This window comes from Chenopodium quinoa, unplaced genomic scaffold, assembly GCF_001683475.1.
Source record: "Chenopodium quinoa cultivar QQ74 unplaced genomic scaffold, ASM168347v1, whole genome shotgun sequence".
In the NCBI taxonomy this organism is placed as follows: Eukaryota; Viridiplantae; Streptophyta; class Magnoliopsida; order Caryophyllales; family Amaranthaceae; genus Chenopodium; species Chenopodium quinoa.
In genome coordinates this window covers 2,925,938-2,948,007 of record NW_018745080.1, presented here as the reverse complement: position 1 = coordinate 2,948,007, position 22,070 = coordinate 2,925,938, and the positions used below count along the sequence as shown (strand labels likewise).

Here is a 22,070-nt window from a genome sequence, read left to right as displayed (position 1 = left end):
ACAGAATTTTTCACTCCCTTCCAAATTATGTGATTCAGTGAAAAGTGAAATGTAGTGACACTATCATAGGAAACATCTGAAAGAAAGATATTTCTTAGTGGCCATTCACGGGTTGCCAGTTGCCACTAGATACATCAAATTCCAATGACCACTCACCAATTGCCAAAACCACTTTTCATTTGAACTTTGGTGTTCCATATTTGACTTGTCTAAACCTAAATCATGAGTGTCCTTGTTGAAGTTATGTTTGCTGTAATCTTTTAATGGATTATGTATAAAGAACAACGTTGAGAATATGTGGGCTTAAAATTGCTGTGTAGACTTAAATTAGGGTAAGTATAATCATCAATACTGGCATTAGACATTAGTTTTATCTGGGTTCAGATCACAGATCTACTGGCTGCAAGAAACTACTTTAAATCTTGTTTGCCATTTCTTTGTTTAGATAGATGTGTTTGAGGATTATTGCTTTTTTTTTCCTCAGATAGAAACTCTGTTTATCTGCATAAATAGTATTTCTGAAGATGACGATGATGTGGAAGTAAAAAATTACCATTGTGTATTTTTAATTGCATATGTCTTTTGTAACTGTTACTAGCTAAGGTTTTCTCTGATACAGACCCAGGAAGAGTAGTCTAACATATCCTTCAGAAGATGACGATGATGTTGAAGAAGAGGCAGATGAAGTGGTCCCTGATGGAGTTGAAGAAGTAGAACTTGCTAGAATCAAGCTGGAACATAAAGAGCGTGAGCAAAAGATGCTTCTCGATGACATCATGAAATTATCACTTGGTAATGATGCTTCTGTAGACCAAATTCCTGAGAAAGAAGGCGAGTTGTGGATGATATTTGGTGGAAGATCCACTTTGGTGCGTTACAAATACTATATTACAATTTTGCGTTATTTACTGATGCTGCCTTTATGTTCTGCTATTTATGGTCGTGCAATAATTGATTTCTTCCCCATCTACTATTCAATTTTTGAATAAGTAATATGACCGTAGTGATGTAACATTTAGTTACTCCTCCATCCTTTATCAAATTGTGCAGTTGAATTTGGAATAGAGATATAGGATGGAAAATAGACAGACAAAAAGTAAGAAAGTGTGGAGTTGGAGAAAGAAAAGGTAAGAGGAAATGTGGGGTTGAGATGGGAAAAGTAAGAGAAAAATTACTTGAAACAGTAAGTATGCCAAGTAACTGGGACAGCCATAATGAGAAGTATGTGAACTAATGTGGGATGTAGGGAGTAGTTAGTAATATTACTGTTAGATAATTGGTTATTATATACTATAAATACACTATTAATGTCAATTTGCATCATCAACTGAATTTAATGAATTCCTAATAGGTGTAAAGGTGGTTAAGATGCCTTTGCCTTTTTTTTCTTTTTCTTCTTCTTTTTCTTTTTTTTTTTTTTGTTTGTTTTAAAATTGTATGTAGTATAAATGTTTTATTTTGGTATTTATAGATTATTGATGCTACCTGTTACTAGTTATATCAAAATCGAGATCAATATGGTTCTAGGATGTAAAAAAAATTTCTTTTATAAAATTTTAGGTTGAAGTGTGCAGTAAATCAATCTATTAACAGCCTGAATATATCTTTGTGTTGAATTTATTTGTGTCTTATGGAGAAATTAAAATTTTCCTTTCTCATTCTGTGCACTATCTTGTTCCATATCATGAGCTCCAATCTGGATGTGTGAATCTGATGGACAAGATGTCTACTGGAGTTCTTTTCTATTATCCTATATTTTTTTATGCCTGTCATGCCATTTCCAGTATAAGTTTTCCGCACCTGCGGAACATTACTGTTGTTCAGAGAGGTGATCCTCACAATTATTCTCCTGTTAGTGTTGTATGGATTGGAGAAAATGGAAAGAAGTGGCCTTTGCAATGGAATGTAGAAAAATTTTCATTTAGTTGACCGCCTGGATTTTGTTGTAAGATGGTGCTTGCCTGGGTGGTAGGTTTAGATTTTTCATTAAACCTTCTTCTTGGACAATATTCTTAGGGTGCATGAATGATATGTGACACTGTGGGTTAAGTCTTATAGCATATTACCAGGAGTTGCTCTGTTTAAAAAAAAAAAAAAAAAAGTATGGTTCATGGTTCATGTTCTTGATTTAGGAATTGCTTGGTTGACATAAAGATTCTTCCTTCGGCATATATGACTTTATCTGCAAAATAGACAAATATAAACTGAACAGTTTCTTCTGAACTGAGGCTTTTGGTATAAATAAGATGTGTAATTTAGTTAATGCCTTCATTCCTCACCCCCCCACCCCAAAAAAAAGGAAAATGAAAAAAGGTGGAAATGATTTTGAATAGTCCTTTTCTTTTCTTTTCTTTTTTTTTTTGTAAAGAAATATAAAGTCAAAATAGTCATGTTGGCACATTTCCTTGGTTTAGATAGTATCGGGAGAATTGAGTCTACCTCTTCATTTGTCCTTCTGAGCCATTCTAATTTATGGTAGAACCTGAAGATATGCTGAATGTTTCTTAAATGAGCTTCTTTTCTTTTTCATTATATCTTTTCTCTGGCTAGGTTCAAAGGCTGAAGAATGAGCTTGGGAATGTGCGTAAGCTAAGAAAAGAGGCATCAGCATCATTAAGGATTACCTTGCAAAAAGCTGCTGAATTAAGATTGATGGAAAAAGAGAAGAATAAAAGTCCCTCTTATGCCATGCGCATTTCTGTGCAAATTAACAAAGTAGTTTGGAGCATGCTTGTCGACGGTAAAGAGTTTGCTGAAGCTGAGATTAACGAAATGGTGAGTATTTACATTTTTATAGTAAGAAAGAAACTACGTTTCTATTTTGGCCCTGTATATCTCCAAATTTTCTCATATCAATGTCATGTAAAACAAAAGGAAATAATAGAGTTCAGTGATGGATATTGAAGAGGAAAAGAAGGAAGAGGAAAGTGTAAAAGAGAATAGAGGGGAGGGTGGGAGTGCAATAGAGTTTGATTTATATGATGGGGAGAGATTGGCAAGTGGTGTTAGTCCTAACAACCTGATTTAAATTTAATAGTTTACCTTCAAATGTTGTCCCTTATTATATCTATCTTTAATCTAGTTTTATATAATCTTTTTAATTCCTCTCCTTTTACTTGGTTAAAATCTTAAAAAAGCGGGATTTGGGACTTCCAAATCACTGTTGAAATTTGACTGCCCAAGTCGCCAGGCATACTTTTCCATGCATCTGGGTGGAAGTAGTACATTGCACATGTTGAGGTGTTCACGTCATTGAAAGCTTTTCGTTGACTATCTTACTTTTGCTTGCAGATTTACGACTTTGACAGGGACTACAAAGATGTTGGCGTGGCTAGATTTACGACAAAGTACCTGGTTGTGAGAAACTGCTTGCCAAATGCAAAATCTGACATGCTTTTATCAGCTTGGAATCCTCCTCCTGAGTGGGGAAGGTAAGCACCTTCTTAGGAACTTGTCTATTTATTCTTACATAATTTCTGCTCTGCCTCTTGACATTTATGTTATTTAATGGTTGTGATACTCCGTATTCATGTGGGTTTGCCTCCATATTTTCCCTTCGTCTTTCAAAAGATATCTTTGGCTACTCTGCTAATTTTTATTTCCTCTTCACTAGTTCCTTTTATATTTACATGTGCATACGTGTGAACCATTGAATTTGTTCTGCAGAAAAGTTATGCTTCGAGTAGATGCTAAGCAAGGGCCTCCCAAGGATGGAAACTCTTCACTTGAACTTTTCCAGGTACGTAAAATGTATATTTTCTTCTGTTGATAGTTTTTTAGGTTTTGACAGAGATGATTTTTTTTATTTTTATGATTATTATTTTTTTAAATATATGGTGTTGCTTACACTGCATGAAAACTTCACCAGTTGCATGTCTATCAAGTCTTATGTATTATAAAATTTACCTTGGCTAATACACATTATTACCAGAGTTTTTTGACGCAGAAAGAAACCTACTTATATTACATCAAGGAAACAAAAGTTCCTTGGAAACAACTCTTATATTACACAGCCTCGCTTGATTGCTTGTCATTTTTGGACCTAGGTCTTAGTTGCACTTCTTTAATTGCCTTGGAATGGATATGTGTTAGAAGATAACTATTAAAGTGAGTTTTATTAGAAAATTGAACATATAACTACTACCCTACTAGGAATGAAGCAGACATTGGGGAGTGTTTGGTTCAAGTAATTTAGGTATGAGGTATGGGTTTAGAATGGGTAAAACCCATACCTTGTGTTTGTTTAAGGAAATTTCAAATTTCAAACACATACCTCAAACACATAAGGCATGGGGTTTAGAAACCCAAGGAGGGAGGTGGGTATGGTTCATACCATACCTTCTGGTATCAATTAAAAGAAATATGTTTATTTCTAAACAAAACCAAATACATGGTATTAAGTATCAGATTCCAACCATATAACACCTTTAGTTCATTCCTGATTTAAAAACCCATTTCACTTTGCGAACGAAACTCCCACTTATATAGCTGGCAATTGAACAAGAAAAGGTTTACAACATGAAAAGGATTACAGTATGACTTAACGTCTTAAGGATTATAGTATAAATAAGGGAGGCACGCCAGAGAGGAGCATCCAGAAACTATCATCTTTCTTTTCCTTTTTGTAGGAGTAACCAGCCAATCTCACGTCTGGGCTGTATTTCTCAAATTGGGGATGTTAATAGCATCAATAATACAACTATACTGTTGGTTGCTCTGCATTTTCTTTTCTTCTTCCAAATTTGCTTACATAATTTGTCCAAAAAAATCCCAGTCGGTTTCATATGCTTACTAATTCATTACCTTGAAAAAGGAAAATTTCATCATCTTGGCTGATCTGAGGAAACTAATAATATTCGTGAATATAGGTGATAAATAGTGACTTTTTTGGACACTAGATAAAGACTAATTTTACAGCACCTTTATGCTCAAGTCTGTGAATGGGTTTAGTGCACAATGTTACTTGGACTCAAGTACCCATGTCCGACACGGATACGTGTCCAAGTGTCTCACCTGGCTATTTTGTGAAAAATTTCCATGATTTTGAACTAAAATGAAGTGTCCAATTATCCCACCCATGTCCGAGTGTCAAGTGTCCGACACAGGTACGTGAGGTGAAATGAAGAGTCCGAGTAGTGCACTACAGAAAGTGTGGTAATATCAATCTTTGAATCCTGTAGAAGGTTGGTTGACCTGATTGAGCTTGTAAATAAATACAAGTACTTTTTTTTTTTTCTTGGATGGTTGGTGCTTTAGTCTCCTTTTTTGTTTTCCTTTTATTCCCCTGATATAATTTTGCTAATCTTTAGAGAGCTACTTTCCTCTACCAATTGGAATTCTTCAATGTGACTACACAATGTATGTCGCTAAAGGCGCTAACCGATCTTACTTGTTCAATGTACTGTAGGTAGAGATTTATCCCCTAAAAATCCATTTGACAGAGACAATGTACAGAACGATGTGGGAGTATCTTTTTCCCGAAGAAGAGCAAGATTCTCAGAGGCGGCAGGTTAGTCTACAACTCTTGTGGTCCTTTACTCCTATAAACATCGCAATGCTCCAATGCTGATGAAGACCTAAACATCCCCTGCCAAATACCTGACCAAAAAAAATTTTATTAGACTAGAATGGGTGTCAGTGTCACCCTGTGCAAACAGGAGGATAAGGATTTAAATCATCACGTTCTCAGGATATTGATGAGATTGTTCTGATTGTGACTTCTCATATTATGCCATGTAGGAGGTTTGGAAGGTTTCAACTACTGCTGGTTTAAAACGAGTGAAAAAGGGTTCCTTCCCACAGGAAGGTTCTGGATCTAAGGACTCTGAAGGTTTCTCTAGGACAAGTGCCTCTGGAGTGCCCTCAACATCTGGAAGCACTCATACTGACACCTCCCTGGTGAGCTCTAGTTATTGGATTTCGATGCCCACTGCCCATGAAGATTTTTTTTTTTATATATATAATTATATTTTCATTTTTCTGGCATTTTTGTGAAGTTAAATTTGTAAAAAATTCACATGTATTTTAACATATGACAAGTTAATCAAAGATATCTTGGTTTTTTGCACAGGCATCAAAACACAACAAATCAAATACTGGTACAGCATCAGAGCTGCGGAGAACATCTTCGTTTGACAAAACATGGGAAGAAAATATTGCAGAATCAATTGCTGATGAACTTGTATTACAACTTCATTCTTCAAGCACATCTAACTCCAAAAGTGGGCCTCTACCAACAAGCGAACAACAAGATGACTCTTCTAAAGGTAAAGCAAAAGACCCCAAACAGATCAAATTGGGTCGTGCATCTCATGAAGAAAAGAAGGTAGGGAAGTCTAATGATGATAAAAGATCAAGGCCCAGAAAAATGATGGAATTTCACAATATCAAGATAAGTCAGGTCAGTAAGTTTTGTTTGATTGTGATACTTCTTAAAGAATCTATGCATCTCCTGAAAAATGATGCATCATAATTTTAAATGTGTAGGTCGAGCTACTGGTCACTTATGAGGGATCAAGATTTGCTGTGAGTGATTTGAGATTACTCATGGACCAATTTCACCGTGTTGAATTTACCGGAACTTGGAGGAGACTCTTTTCAAGAGTAAAGAAACATATAATTTGGGGAGTTTTGAAGTCAGTGACTGGAATGCAGGTAACATTAGAGCTATATACCTTTTGTCCATTTCTTGGTTCTTATAAAATCGCTTTGTAATTCTCCACATCTTATTTGTTCCTGGTTTCTCTTTGTAATGATACTGGACTCTACAAGTTTTACTGTTAATCATAAGGGTCCTGATGTGATTGATGAGGATGAATCTGAAACTAATCTTCGCCTACTCTATGTTTAGTAGGCTTAAATGCACAACCCAATCTTTCTACTTGAGCAGCCCTTGAATACTACCTTCGTTCACTATTTACTTGTTTAACTTTGACCCCGTCTTTTTACTAATCGATAAAAATAAAATATTATAATTTAAAAAGTTATTGGATTGATCTAAATGTATTTTAAATACGAAGTATATATTTTCAAAATATCAACTTAAAAAAAAACAAAAAAAAAAAAGATTGCTAATAGACAACTAAAATATTTATGGTCAAAGTTGTGTTGGCAAATGTGAAAGTCAAAATGGTGAAACTATTTCTAAACAGAGGAAATATGTTTTAGGTTATTTTTTTTTTAATGTTTGACCTACTGACCGTAAATAATTGGAATTTGTCTTAGGCACAGTTAATTATTATCTCTCTCCAATTTGCAGGGAAAAAAGTTCAAAGACAAAGCACAAAGCCACAGGGAAATTACAGGACCTGGCATCCCTGATGATCTTAACCTCAGTGACAGTGATAGTGGTCAGGCAGGTAAATCTGAGCAGTTCCCAGTGGCCTTTCCGAAGCTTCCTGCAGATGGAGCAGGTGATGGTTTTGTTACTTCTATAAAGGGCTTGTTTAATACTCAGCGCCGGAAAGCCAAAAAGTTTGTGCTACGCACCATGAGGGGTGATGCAGATAATGAATATAATGGGGAATGGAGTGAAAGTGATGTGGAGTTCTCACCTTTTGCAAGGCAACTAACAATAACAAAAGCTAAGAAGCTGATTAGGCGACATACTAAGAAATTCCGCTCTAGAAAAGGTTGGTCCACTCCTAATCTCTCTAATAGCCTGTGCACCCTCATACTTGAATAAATGTTATATGCTTGAGGCTTATTCTTTTTTTGGGACCTTGAGAATGCAAGTACTTCATTTCAAACTAATAGTCTACTTGATTTTTAGCATTTGTGGAGTTTTCTGTGTATCACTAAAACTAAAATGATTTTTTTTTTTTTTTTTTTTTTTTTTTTTTTTTTTTTTTGTGAAAGCATCTTTTTGATATGTAGTATAAATTCAACAAATGCGTATTTAAATTCTAATTTTATACATAGTCAAAGTTATCGAGCTTCAATGAGTGGAAGGAGAATCAAGAGTACTATATCGAAAGGTTGGCTGTAACAATGCAAAAAGCAGCTTTTTAGGACATCCTAGCCATCTTCCTTTCACTGTTACAATAGTGACGGACTGACAGTGACTTTAACTTAAGTGAGAACTTACAGATATGATAATGATAGTAATATACCCTATTTGGCCTTTAGACCATGTTCATGGTCTTTCTGAAATTGGCTGAGGAATATCATTTTGCTGTATATATATTGTTGTACTGATAACTGTTTTCTACCAGGTCCTATTCAACAAAAAGATTCACTTCCTTCATCTCCAAAGGAAACCACAATATATGAAAGTGATTCTTCAAGTGAATCCTCACCTTATGAAGATTTCCGTGACTACGAAAAACAACCACATTAAGGTTTGACAGATACTTTATAGGAGTGAAATTCTTTGAGAGCCTGATTGAACAGTTTCTTCTGATGCCACTCTATTCATTATGTGGTACAACTTCAGTGCATTCAGATTAACACATCCGGCTGGGTCTCGTATACGATTTCGATGAATTCATTGCCAGCTTGAGACACGTATATCTGGAGTAACTTGAAACTTTCTCGCCCTACACTGAGAGTGTCTCGCAGAGCACTTAAATATACTGTTCAACACTCTGGGTTCAGCAGCTTCCAAGCCATGAATGGCACCGTGATTTTGTAGGTACAATTTTGAAGTCACCTGTTCTCCTGTAAATTTTACAAACAAGACTAAATACTCAGTCAAATTGAGGAAAAAAGAGATGAGATTGTATAGAAACAAAATTTTGCACCACCTTTTCCTTAATTTATACTTAGTCTCTCTAGTTTATTTTTACTGGAATTACTACTATGTAAAGTGAATCATTAAAGGGAATATGATTTAGTTCTCAATGAGTAAAATGTTAAAGTGAAACCCCTCTTCCCTTGTGATTTAGCTGTGGCATTTAGTTTCAGATGATTTTTGAGATTGTTCATTGTCATGAACTTTCTTCAAATAACATACTCGTTTCTCAATGAGTTCAATGTTGGTTTCATCCTTCTTCCCCTTTGAATAGAGTGGTTGTAGCATTTAGTTTTGGTTGGTTTTCAAGGCTTCATTGTCATGAATAACATACATTCTACAAAGTACATATTTGCATTGAAAGCAACCAGCACTCTAGCAGAAATTCAAGTTCTCCTTCGGCTAATAACCGTGTCAAATGGGGGAATTCTTTGATAGTCCTGGATTCCTGCTCTTGCAAAATCTCTTGCACAGATGATTCTCACTATCAATTTACCATGTTGCTTTTGAATATTATGTTGGGATGTGGAACTTACTTCATACTCCCTAGCACATAATTAAGGACGATATTTGACCATTAGTATCTTTAAATTTGTATACTTGTATAACTTTAACCTATAAAAAATTTGATATTATGAAAATATACATTGTAACAAGTCTAATAAAATAATTTGATTTTTATGTATTAGTAGATAATTAAGTCAAAATTTCTTTCAAAAAAAAAAGTTAAAATTAAGTGATGCACTTATTCAGATGCAAAGTGAGTATACTTTATATTTTTAAGAAAATTTTGACTTTTGCTACCACAAAAAACCTTGAGTTTCATTTTTGCTACCCTTAAATTTTTTATTTTATTTTACTACCACCTAAAAACACCTTTGTTAAAATTCGCTACCAGTTGACGGAAGCTGTTAGTTTTGCCGTTTGTGGGCCCCACTTCACCCCTGCCCCTCTCTTTCCTCCTTCCCCAACCACCAATCCCCTTCCCCTACCTCTCTCTCCTCCTTCCCCAGCCACCAATCCCCTTCCCCTGCCACTCCCCCTCCACCCCACAGCCACCACCTAGCCTGCATCTCTTCTTCCAACCACCAGCCAGTCATCCCCCTTGGCGGATCCCCACCCCTTCCCCTCCCCTTTCCCCGTCGCACCACCACCCTAGCCCAAACCCCTAATCCGTGAAACCCCACCCCCCTTCCTCCACCACCCCGAAACCCCACCCCCCTTCTCTCTGGTTTGAGGGGCTGGTGGTTTGGTTTCTGGTACGGTCTGGGTTGGGATCGTGGGTGGTTCTGGGTTGAGTTTTCGGCAATGGCGACCTTCGATTTGGGTTCAGCGATGGTGGATTTGGGTTTAGGGGTTGTTGGCGATGGTGAGCTTCGATTGAGCGGAGGAAGCGGCGAAGTGGGGGTTTCGTGAGGAAACGGCGACGTGGGTAGGGGTTTTGTGAGGAAGCGGCGAAGTGGGGGTTTCGTGAGGAAACGGCGACGTGGGTAGGGGTTTTGTGAGGAAGCGGCGAAGTGGGTGGGATTTCATGTGGAAGCGGCGACGTGGGGGCTAGGTGGGGTTACAAGCAAGGGTTGGGGCTTGGTGAGGTTCGCCGGCAGGAATAGTGGCTGCGGGTGATGGTGGTCCGGCAGGTGGTTGATGTGGGTGGGGTGGCAGGAGATGGGGGAGTTGCCAGGGGCTGGGGTTAGGAGATGGGGGAGCTGCAAGAGGGGGAAAAGCGAGGGGGGTGGCTGCGTAGGTGGGGGAAAGGGATTGGGGTGGTTGCGTAGGTGGGGCGGCGTTGGTGGGGGAAAGGGATTGGGGTGGCTTGCCGACGTTGGCCCAAGTTTTGGTCGCCGGCCGCCGGCAGGGGGGAGGGGGGAGGGTGGCTGACGGGAGGGGGGGCAATTAAGGGTGGTTGGGTTTTTTTTTTTTTTTTTTTTTACATTTTAATTTTTTTTTTTTTTTTTGAATGAATTTAACGGAATCTTAACGGATTCCGTTAAGTGGTAGCAAATTTTGACAAAGGTGTTTTTAGGTGGTAGTAAAATAAAAAAAAAAAAATTTAAGGGGTAGTAAAAATGAAACTCAAGGTTTTTTGTGGTAGCAAAAGTCAAAATTTCCTATTTTTAATGATTGTCAACTAACTTTGTAAAATTTTACGAGAAAATGTTTAAGACCTATATTAATATAGACTCTATATACCGTGCTCTTAGAGGCTCAACAAAGACCTAAAGTAATGATGCTTTATTTTGTTGGTTTTGCGAAATTGTGGAGAAATGACAATAAAAATTTTCATGCTCTCTCTTTCACACACACACAGAGATTTAACCATGAAATCGTGAATTATTAGAGATCAGTACTTCCATAATCCCGAGCACAATATAACCTCAGTGACTGATTTTATCATCTCACACAAACATTGTCTTCAACATTACAAGATTACAATTGCCTCATGGTGAATTCCCAATTTTTTTTATTTTTTTTTTATTTTTTTTGAAGAAATGGTGAATTCCCATCAGTTGAGACTCAGTACATCACACAAGCAACAACTTGAGCAATAGCTAGACAAAAAGCGACATCTCACTCATGAGGCCTTAATTCTAAATCTATAGCAGCAATCATTCCAATAATCTGATGCTAACCAGCATTAACATCTAGTCTTATCGATTGACACTGTAATCAGCATCAGTGCATGCTCTTGATGTTCCCAACTAGATTTCATTTCAAGTTCAGTCTCTTTTGTGAGGCATTTACACTGTGTATCTGTTAAGAAGGACATATACATAATCCGAATTCAAACATCAGTCAATTTAAAAAAGACAAGATAATGTTCAATTATCTGCATCAGTTACAACAACCAACTGTGTAATAAAGGTACTTGATGAATACCTACTAATCACTGTTGGTAGGAATATCCACGTCTGTCTCAGAACTATCATCAAGATCAGCCATAGTATCCTGCAAACGTTCACTTTAAAATTGAGCAATAATCACTAAGTGCAAACTACTCAAGAAAGCGAAGTTAAATCCACAACCACTTGAGCTAGAAGGATATTAAATGATACTATACTTCTTTGTCAAAGTTGCCAGACGAATCCGCAGCTATCTCTGTTAGCATGCTAGTTGCATCTGCTATCCTATGAGAATTCTGGATGATGCCAAGCTATGATCAATGTAATGTCCAAAGTAACCCATCGCATGCAAATTGAGGGATTTCAAGCAACCATGCAATACTGTATGTAAAAGTACTGAGGCAAATTGGACAGATATAAAAGCAATAAGCATGCACAATAATTCGTAGGTATCAATTACCTCCTTGTGGGGTTTGGCAAACGTATTGACATAGGCTATAGTTACAGCACTGGAATCACCCTTTGGGGTTCTCTGCATGTAAATCAGTGACATAAGGAACAGAACCACTACCAATCTTGTACAAGTGACACACAGAGAACATACAAGCTTACAAGGGTTGGCAAGTGAATTTTCTTCAACAATGGAAGGTTTACTATCAACCGGGGTTCCCTGCGATTAAAGTGAAAAATTTTAGCCCTTGTTCTTTTCACCTTACAAAAAATAGTTTCAGATCTAATGAGTTACACATGGGTTCAGCTATATTCATAAAGGCTACTAAGCAATGAGTTACTACTACTTCAAGAGATAATAGTGAGATCTCTAATTATGTCCACAATTATTCTGGTGAAATATCATAACTTTGTAGCGTACCACTGTACCAGCAAAGCAAGGGCGGAAAAATATCCCATACAACCCTCAAGCTATCCCCGAGAAGAAATAAATTAAATAAATCATGTGCTGGGTACTTACAGGTTCAGCTTGATCCAGTATGAAACTTCTTCTTCCTTTACTTAAATTTCTGAGTGTTCCCTACACATATTAGCAACTAAATGAGTGACGAACCCACACTACAATAACAATGTACAGGTAAAATCGAAAGTTGATAAACATGCTGCATCTTTCAGTACTTAGCGAAAGCACAGGTAAGACATGAGTCCTGAGAAAAAGTTAACATAGAATTATACAGCATAACAGCAGACCATGTTCATGCAGAGCCTCATATGATCATATCTCAAGGTGTGCCCCTTTATAGTTCACAAACATCAATAAGAAAGGTAGTTAGCGGAACAACTAACACAATGAGGGGTGTAGAGAGATTGTCCTCATGTGACATCTACTTGCTAATATATCCAAGTTCTCAGATAAAGTCTCACGTACCAGTCAATCTTTGATGTGAAGAGACTATGTCATACAAAATTTACAGATTTCTGACCAGGAACAGCAAAAACTAGATCATAACCCTAGTATTGCAAGGTCCATCTCAAGATCAAAACCTCAACGCAAGTGCATGAGTGAAGCAGATTTTAGCAAACTAAACCAATTTTGCCCATATTCATCTATATATCTAACTGCATCCTGCAGTCCTGGCGTCCTGTTTAACTTCCATAACCTTCACTGTCTTGTGAACTTGCATTTTATATCATTCAGCAAAATTCAAGACTTGTTTTAATTATACTTGACTTTAAAAAAAGTTTGGTATCAGAAACTTAAGACTACATAGACCATTTTACACAGACAGAATCCTACACAAATGGTTTCCTCTATCCCACAGCACATTATTTTAATTACGCAAAGCTCAATGCATATATGCTGATATTATAACATTTTATCTCTCTCAAGAATCTTAACTCTAAAACATTTTAAATACAATATTATGAATTCACACCTTGTTGGCCCACATCAGTCCGCAAGCATTGCACAAGGTTCTTGGACCAGCTGGTCCGCGTCGCATTGCTGGTGTATCATTTTCACTAATACCACAATGCTGACACTTGTTTGAACTGAAAATTATAGAGAAAATTAGAAAGGGAATAAGCAGAAATTCGGAGATAAATTAATTACTATCCTTCAGCACATTGTGCATATGGGAGAAGGGGGGATTAAATTAACAAGGACTCACACAGTTTCTGGTCCCAGGCTTCTACCAACCACTAAGTTCTTATTAGCTTCCAAATTGGAAGATGCTGAACCTTCTCTCAAAGATGCAAATTGGCCATTCTTCCGGTGCATCCTAGAAAAAGAAAAGAGAAATAAAGCACACTGGTGTCAAGAAGCAATCCCTTGAGTTGACAAAAGTAATCACCTCAGCTTTTACAGTTTCTGTCTGCCTTGTTGGTTCAAGTAAAGAATGTGTTTACATGTACTTTGTGATGTGTGGTGTTATATATGAGTGAAGATAGCTACAAACCTCACGGGTTGGACTCGGGCACACATATTAAACATTTGCTACAATTCAAATTCTTGGATCATAGAGCCAACAGAACAAGCTGATACATCTTTATATGTTTGAACATTTGGTGTGACAACTAATGAGTTCACAAGTTCTACATCATGTCTATGACCTCCTTAGCATAGATAATAATAGAACTCCCGACAGTGAATACAGCAGCAAAGCCATAACAATTTGGTAAACTGACTGAGAAATATGAAACTGGAAAAAAAAAAAAAGAAAAAAAAAAAAAAAAAAAAAAAAAAAGAAAACTTAGAGAAAAATCTCACCTTTGAGCAACCTCCTTTCGTATAGTATACCTGATTTTGTTATCAAAACACCTCTCTTTTCTTTTCTCCCGAAACCTAACCAAGGAAGCTATCCGGTGAGATATAATGGATTTCCTCGCAGGACTTCCAGTGGCCTACAAATTTATTACAAAATCAGCTCAAAACATCTATATAGGAAACAGATTATTATATCGTTCTCACAAGCTTCACCAGAATCACCTACTGTATGTATTTTTTTTATTTTTTTTTTTTAAAAGTATTACCCTATTGTCTTGTCCAAAAGCAACCTCAGTTGTTGGAACTCCAGCATGAGTCTCACGTTCTCCAAGGAGCAAGAGCACTGCTTGGACCTGTAGTTTGAAACTCCAATAAGAAATGCTTCTGTCTCACACAAGCTTACTATCAAAAGTATTTTATAATCAGCATACCATATACAAGGAACATCAGCAAGAATGAGAAATCAATAACACTTAGCATACATTTAAATTTATAACAAACAATAACATTGATACACAAATTCAATAGCAAACAGAACATTGAAATCTAAGAAACACTACTCAGCTCTGCACATCACTTATCACACTACACACGCATGCAAAACGAAGACGAATGGTTATGGCAAAGGAATCCCTAAACAAAAACCAATTATCAATCCACAGAGAGTAACCTCAAATGTAAAACAAATCGTTTTTACCACCTATACTCCCTGATCTTTGTAATGCTAGGCAAGAGACTTACAAAAAATTCTGACTGATATAATAACCTTAGATATAGAATCGTCGAACAATTTACAAAAAGACTACATAATATTAGAAGTGGAAAAAATAATTATCATCAAAAGCAATTACGGAGAGCTACGTATTCGTTTTTTACAACTACACTATTGTTATCAAATAACAGAAGGCTTGTATAACAGATCCCCACGTTGGACAAAAAATTAGTTGTTTTAGTAGTTGTGACCTCTTCTACTAGTTGAGTATCACACTTAACTATTAGAGAAAAGTCGTCGAAGTACTTTGTTTGAGGTAAGTCTTCGACACCACTAGTAGTTAAAACAGTAAAATTAGAAAATTCAATTCCTCAACTCCAAATTATCATAACGCTAATCGCAGTAGCTTTTGACAAACACTACTCAAAAACTCAATTCACCAACAAAAGCTACACCAGAAGATAACCCCGAACACACTTTTACTCGTCGTGTTAACAAAACGAATTTACAAACCGTCTTTTGTATTACCTCGATATCAAAATCAATTTGCCAACAAAAGCTACACCAAAAGATAACCCCAAACACACTTTTACTCGTTGTGTTAACAAAACGAATTTACAACCCGTCTTTTGTACCACCTCAATATCAAAATTAATTTGCCAACAAAAGCTACACCAAAAGATAACCCGAACACACTTTTACTCCTCGTGTGAAAACAAATTTACAACCCGTCTTTCGTACCACCGCGTTATCAAAACAACATAGAAACATGTTCATACCCAACTCAAAAATTCCTCGAAATAATCAAATTGTAACATTTATAATTTATATACAAATTTCTTAAAGATAAAACAAAACTAAAATAGAATATCATAAGTGCAAGTACCTTTTCAGGGGAAATAGCAGGGAAAACAAAGACCTCTCCTTCAAAAGACAAGGTCAGTTCACTAGTCCTGCTACTACTACTACCACTACTGGGACCCATCCTTCCATTCTCTCTCCTCATCCTCACCGTCTGATCTTCATCAACTCCGTCGTCTTCCATTGAATCATCACCATCCGATTCGCCGGAATATCCTCCGTCAATGGGAACCTCCCCTTCATATGGCCGCGATTGTAACGGCTTCGGATTCGCCGCCATTTATTCCAATTGACAATGAAAATTAAAATTCAGTTTTTGAAGAATTTAAATTATTTTTGAGATAATTATATATTGAATAATTGGATTATCCAAAAACAAAATTACAAAATTGTTGAAAAAAAAATTGATATGACCCCCAAAAACAGATTTTTTTTTTTTTTTTTTTTTTTTTTTTTTTTTTTTTGGGTTTGAAGGTGAGTAAACACTGAAAACAAAGCAGAAAAAAAAAAAGAGAATTAATTAAAAAAAAAAGAGTACACGTTGCCTATGGTAGGGAAAGATGGTGATGTTGCGGAAATGTTAGGTTTTATTTAATTTCATTTAATTAATTTATGAATACGTAGTCTTTGTAGTAGTTATTATTATGGTTATTCATGTGGGAAGTTTTGGACCGTTTGATATATTTTATAGTGGTGATTGGTTAAATGTATCATCAATTTTGGGACCTACTTATGCTAATTATGGATCATGTGCTCATTTTATCGAATCCTTTTGTTAATTGTCATGATGAGGTTTTTGTTTTAGTGGTGGTGGTGGTCGTGAGTGGTCGTGCTTGGGTTTGGGCGGATTTTAGTATAAGGTTGAACGGATTGTCTCAACTGTAAGTTAGACAGAGTTGGGCAAGTCGAACAAGAAAAAAAATTTGTTGAGTAAATCCATTCTAGGTTAAGCCGATTTCGGTTTAGAGGACATTGCCTAAACCAAATAGATAAGTTTAAGTCTAAGGGGTCGTTTGGTTTGATCATTTGGAATGGGTTGGAATGGAGTTAGAATCCATTCCATTTAATTTTTTATTTGGTTGAGGTTTTTAATAATGGAATCTCATACCTAAGGTGTTCTAACTCCCCTACATACCCATGGAATCTCATACCCACCCTTCCCCCTAAGATTCACAATCCATTCTATTAATAAAAGATGGAATCCATTCCAACAATAAAACCAAACAAATTTGAACTAGTATGGGTTTTGGAATCCATACCTCTCTAGTATGAGATTCCATACCAATCCATTCCAAATTGATGAACCAAACACCCCCTAAATTACATCTGTACAGGAAAATTGAAAAAGAAAATAAGTAAATCCCACTGCAATTCACTGCATTCTATGATTCCTATCTAATCAGCAAGATCACAAATGATGTGGTATATATACAAGTGATCATTGTAGCAAATGGGTCATTGATAAAGATGAGCATGCTCAAATTATGAGATGTAAACTCAATAAAGCTTTAACCCTGTGTTGTCACCTATATACAGATAACAATGATCACAAATTACACGACAATGTACTAATTTAAAGCATGAAATGTAATTGAATCGTGTAACTATAGATTTAGAGGGAAGTGACTGAAACTGGAGACAATTGATGTGATGTCAAGGTTGAACAAATGGAATTAGTGCTCCTCTTCTAGGATGCTTCTTACCAAAAACACTGGATAGAATATCTGCTAAAATAATGATCTGATCTTCAACAGTTGGTGATTTACTCCCTCCAGTTTTACTAAGCAGTTTCAGCAATCTCAGGAGCCATACGTCTATTTAACGAGGAGATGGACCATAGTTCTGTTCTCAGCAACTGCCCTTCCCTTTGGAAACAGTATCTCATTTCTGGTGGTAATTGGAGCAACATCATTCGCCTTATTTTGTGAAGAAATTGAAGAAAACTGGAGCAACAATATCACAGAAGAATCTCTTCTGTAGTGTATTGAAGCAGATAGCAAGTCCAGTGCACCGCTTTGATCTAAAGCCAGTCAGCCAGAAGGGAAAAGTAAAAATAATAGTGAAAATAGCATAGCAGTACAGACACAGAATTCAACAGCAAATCTGGCATCTCCAAAGTACCAATAACTTTATGCTTTTAAGAAACCAAACAGGTATCTGCTAGCAGGTTTAGAAAATTCAGCTTCTGAACTTTGTTTGGTTGATCGGTTTTCTCCCATTCAGAATTCTTCACAGCTCACAGAATTAAATTGAAGTTCAATTGCAGAGCTTGCAGTGCCTTCCTCTAAACTATCACCAACAAAATGTAGGACGTGATTTAAGACTACTGGGCATCCATATAACTCTTTGGAGTAAACCGATTAATCATATGAAACAGATGGGTAAGAACTTGAAAATCAACTGAAACAGATAAGAGTATACAGCATAGTCACAAATACCTGCCCAGTGCCCACTATCTGTTCCAAAGACAGGTAAAGAAGAGTCTTTCTTTCTTGAGTAGCATATCCTTCTGCTCACAATCTTTCAAAGGCTCTGAGGATTGACCATCTGGAACTTCCTCATAAGTCATAACTCACCTCCTCAGAGCTATCTGATACACTATTACTCTCACTGGCTGCAGGGTTCACCTCATCAGTGATTCTGCAAATTCCTTTTTTGCTGTGGAATAGGCACGCCTGCATTAGCCTTGTTTTCGAAAGTTACAACTGCAACTTCATTTTCTGAAGCACTAGACTAAGCATGACAAAATTCCCATGAAAATGGTAACTTTGTCTGACCTTTATACCACGGCACCAAGTATCTACTGTCTTATCAAGTTTCCAGTTGAATAACATAGGTACAGATTCAGAATATTCATAAGATAACCATAGATGTGTATGAAAGAAATTGGTGCTAATTACATCTGTATCATTAACACTTTCAATTCCACTCACATGACAATTACTCTGGACAGAAGGCCTATTAGATAATAGTTGACACCAATTCAGCCAGTACATATCTCAGGATGATTTCTGGATACATGTGATGAACCCTTCAACAAATAACAGCAATAAATCAGTGACAAGTTAAAAAAATTTAAGATGGTGATAAAGAGCCTCTTGAATGTGATCCTCTAAATTCCTACTACATTTCATTTGCAGGAACATAACACAAAACACAGAAGTTTCAGAATTCGTCGCAAAGTACAATATCATCTGTGTGGTTGATTAGGGGGTCAGGAGGATCAAAATACTCCCCCCATTTCAACTCTTCCTACTATGCTACTAGCCTACTACCGTACCACAGAATCTAGTTGGCCTACAAAGCCTTGCACTATAAGAATACGAAATCAATACAGGAAACCAAAAATGTTACTCATTTACCACATCAGAATGTATAGCAATATATCTTTTTAAGAGGAACGAACATCCATGGTCTCTCCCTCAGTCATTCTCTTCACTTCATCATTAGTAGCTTTCTCCACTTCATCATTAACCGCTTTCTCCACTTTGTCATCAGCATCTCCCTTCACTTGATCATCAGCTGCTGCCTTCACTTGATCATCAGCTGACCTCCCCACTTCATTGTTAGCTGCTCTCTCCACTTCATCACTAAAAGGGCGGAAATCAGGATAGTTACGATGATTTAGGGAGTGTAGCCAAACAGCAACAGATCCTTCCTTAAGTTCAGTTTGGGCTACATGGGAATATATGTACTTCAGTTTGAATTCTTCGGCTTCTTCAGCATATTCTTTCATCGATACCTCCTCGTGTGTGTGATTCCACTTATTGTTATATGAGGTGAAGAAACATTCATCCAAGTACAACCCAACCTCCGGGGCAGTAGGCACATTAATGCGAAAATCCCTGAAAATTCAGTACACAAACACATTAAACAAAGAACAGAACATTTCTCAATCACAGGTTAAACATATAGCCAAAAAATTCTTTAAACTTCTGATTCTTACTGGTCAAATGCTCTCTCATAAATCGATTCAGGAACGAAATCCCTCATTACAGACACAGCCATCCCAATCAATTTCCGTATCTGGTGAAGCATGAAGCTCTGCCCAATAACTTCACACTTCACAAACTCAATCCCATCTATCGTAACAGTGGTGTTTGCTTCAAACGACACGATGTAACGTTTTGCTGATGGATCCTCAGGCTTAATTCTGGTGGTAAAATTGTGAAAATTATGTGTTCCTTCATAATGCTTAAGTATTCTATTAAACCTCTTTCTCTCCTCTTCCCCATACTTAAATTCACTTTTCTTTTCCTCCCTCAACTCCTCTTCCACAACCACGGACTCCGATTTCGAAACTTCAGAACCATTCTTACTCTCTATCACAACATCACACTCTACATTCTCAATCTTCTCTTTCTCATTACAATTCGACGAAATGCCTGATTGAATCGAAACATCACAACCCACCACACCAGCGCCAGCATCATTCCCCTCATTCTCACCAGCAATCAATAATGCATCACAACTGTTCGACGAAATGTCTGATTGAACAAACCCACCATTCTCCCAATCCCTCCTATTACCCATCAACCCAATAACCTTCCTACCCCTCTCAGAACACCCAGAACACTTAACAAGCTCACTCTCCGACCCTAAACTCGCCAAAACACTCACCCTATCGCGGTGACAGCTACGATCAAGCGCGAAAACCGGCAACAAATACACATACCTTCTCCTATCACAAAACTTCTTAGCATTAAACGAAGGAGTTACCCTCTTATACCCAAAAATCCTAATCTGAGGAGGAAGATGAGAGCTCAATCTTTCAACAAACCCAGGTGGGTCAACATAAAACCTGCCCGAAACAACCTGACCGACGGCACTAACCCCTTTATCAGTCCTCGCAGAACGAGCCCAATCAAACCGTTTGGGCTGCCCGCGGTCAGCTTCGGGAACTGCACCAGCGAAGAATAGGGCTTCTTCAAGGTCACCTTCAATGGTTTTTGCACCGGGGTTTTTCTGCATACCTTGATATCCTACCCCGCAATAAGCGAAGAAGATGGCAACTTTCCGGCGCTTTAGACGGAGGGGTCTGTTTCCGACGGTTGTTTCTTCGTCGGAAGTTGCGGTGGTGGAGGACATTTTGGGTTTTTTGAAGGGTGGTTGTTGGTTTTCCGGGAGGTCTGGCGGTGGAGGGAGTGGAGAGGAGAGAGATTGAGGTGGGTTTTGGGGTTCGGATTCGGGTTTGGATTCGGGTTTGGATTCGGGTTCGGGTTCCATGGTGAAGGTGGTGGGTTGGAGGTTTAAGTAATGGAGGTTTGGTGTTCGTCCATTTGCAGGTGGGCGGTTTTCGAAGAAGTGTGAAGAAAAGAGTGATGGGGGTTTTACTGTTAACTTTTTAATAACCCTAAATTAGAAAAGTTGGAATTTCAATTTTTCACTAGGGTAATTTTTCTAATCGAAGTGATTTTTACATGTTGGCTTAAATGCTTAATCAATATGTGATTTATATCGACTCATTTTACTAAATTTATTCTATTTTTCAATATTATTTTAACAAAAGATAAAAAAAAAATAATAAGTTTGAGATGGCGGAGTAATAAAGAGTCAATTATATGTAAATTCTGTTAGCAAAATAGTCTATATTCTTTAATTGCATTTGTATCTTTATTTCGAATCTTGTGGCTGCCAGTATAATTGTAATGTTTCATGTTACTTTGTATTTACTATTGATATTTGATACAAGGTTATTGTTTTGTGAAAAAAAAAAAAAAAAAAAAAAAAAAAAAAAAAAAAAAAAAATCTAAATGTTAGTGCTGAGAAGGCAAAGTAAACAAGAGTTTTTTTTTTTTTTTTTTTTTTGACAATATAGTAATTCAATCGAATATTGCATCTATATCTTTGTTGTGTATTTCATAGCAATTAACATTATTATAACATCTCATATTCTTACACTAGTGAAATGAACAGGACTGTTTTGACAAAAATTATGTACGTGGAAAGTGTGATAGCGAAGTAACCAAAAGTTGATAATGTTTTTTTCCCCCAAAAAAGGTTCATTGTTTGATTGCATTACATTTTTTTTGTATTCATGGATCATGATAAGATTAAATGGAGTGTCAAAAGGGCTAACCACATAAAGTCAGTCTCTTTTACGTCACACGAGCAGATCGAACTAAATGACATGATTCAACTGCCAGTGAGATTAGGAGCTTCCTGAGAAGAGTAAGTTGAATCAGCAAAATTGGCGAAGATTACTAGCAT

The 22,070-nt window shown here is 36.9% G+C and overlaps 3 protein-coding genes across 6 annotated transcripts in view; 1 reads left to right on the top strand and 2 right to left on the bottom strand.

Moving 5' to 3' along the window:
* The window catches only part of LOC110709810 (protein SABRE-like), a 31,659-nt gene extending 22,818 nt beyond the window's left edge, over window positions 1-8,841 (top strand). Inside the window, exons 14-24 of one of the 2 annotated variants that reach the window (XM_021888065.1) lie at window positions 620-869; window positions 2,551-2,775; window positions 3,292-3,431; window positions 3,667-3,739; window positions 5,408-5,509; window positions 5,740-5,898; window positions 6,071-6,400; window positions 6,487-6,654; window positions 7,259-7,631; window positions 8,214-8,339; window positions 8,435-8,841. In XM_021888065.1, coding sequence (XP_021743757.1) covers window positions 620-869; window positions 2,551-2,775; window positions 3,292-3,431; window positions 3,667-3,739; window positions 5,408-5,509; window positions 5,740-5,898; window positions 6,071-6,400; window positions 6,487-6,654; window positions 7,259-7,631; window positions 8,214-8,338 — 1,945 coding nt within the window. In that variant the 3' untranslated portion in view covers window position 8,339; window positions 8,435-8,841. Of the gene's footprint in view, window positions 1-619; window positions 870-2,550; window positions 2,776-3,291; window positions 3,432-3,666; window positions 3,740-5,407; window positions 5,510-5,739; window positions 5,899-6,070; window positions 6,401-6,486; window positions 6,655-7,258; window positions 7,632-8,213 lie in introns of both variants that reach the window. The other variant, XM_021888064.1, reaches the window with a different exon arrangement.
* Window positions 8,842-11,042: 2,201 nt separating this feature from the next.
* Window positions 11,043-16,502, bottom strand: LOC110709809 (GATA transcription factor 19-like). 3 transcript variants are annotated; one of them, XM_021888061.1, is made up of 11 exons: window positions 15,886-16,499; window positions 14,554-14,640; window positions 14,291-14,424; window positions 13,692-13,802; window positions 13,458-13,572; window positions 12,542-12,601; window positions 12,176-12,241; window positions 12,032-12,103; window positions 11,790-11,867; window positions 11,609-11,677; window positions 11,043-11,482 (listed from the first exon to the last, which is right to left on the bottom strand). In XM_021888061.1, the coding sequence occupies exons 1-10, from the start codon at window positions 16,138-16,140 to the stop codon at window positions 11,612-11,614; spliced, it is 1,044 nt and encodes a 347-aa protein (XP_021743753.1). In that variant the 5' UTR covers window positions 16,141-16,499; the 3' UTR covers window positions 11,043-11,482; window positions 11,609-11,611. The 3 variants fall into 3 exon arrangements, with proteins under 3 accessions (XP_021743753.1, XP_021743754.1, XP_021743755.1); XM_021888062.1 differs by lacking the exon at window positions 11,790-11,867 and having other exon boundaries at window positions 15,886-16,501; XM_021888063.1 differs by lacking the exons at window positions 11,043-11,482; window positions 11,609-11,677 and having other exon boundaries at window positions 11,860-11,952; window positions 15,886-16,502.
* Window positions 16,503-18,925: 2,423 nt separating this feature from the next.
* LOC110709808 (tRNA pseudouridine synthase A, mitochondrial-like) lies at window positions 18,926-21,352 on the bottom strand. The gene is made up of 2 exons (XM_021888060.1): window positions 19,807-21,352; window positions 18,926-19,705 (listed from the first exon to the last, which is right to left on the bottom strand). The coding sequence occupies exons 1-2, from the start codon at window positions 21,084-21,086 to the stop codon at window positions 19,252-19,254; spliced, it is 1,734 nt and encodes a 577-aa protein (XP_021743752.1). The 5' UTR covers window positions 21,087-21,352; the 3' UTR covers window positions 18,926-19,251.
* Window positions 21,353-22,070: the final 718 nt, after the last annotated feature.

Excerpts from the sequence above, each read along its gene's own strand:
- LOC110709809 (XM_021888061.1), bottom strand. The coding sequence starts at position 16,140 with ATGGCGGCGAATCCGAAGCCGTTACAATCGCGGCCATATGAAGGGGAG. Across the intron at positions 14,425-14,553 it reads CTTTTGGACAAGACAATAGG|GCCACTGGAAGTCCTGCGAG; the intron begins GTAATACTTTTA and ends ATAAATTTGTAG. Across the intron at positions 13,573-13,691 it reads AGCCTGGGACCAGAAACTGT|TTCAAACAAGTGTCAGCATT; the intron begins GTGAGTCCTTGT and ends TATAATTTTCAG.
- LOC110709808 (XM_021888060.1), bottom strand. The coding sequence starts at position 21,086 with ATGGAACCCGAACCCGAATCCAAACCCGAATCCAAACCCGAATCCGAA. Across the intron at positions 19,706-19,806 it reads TATGAGAGAGCATTTGACCA|GGATTTTCGCATTAATGTGC; the intron begins GTAAGAATCAGA and ends CTGAATTTTCAG.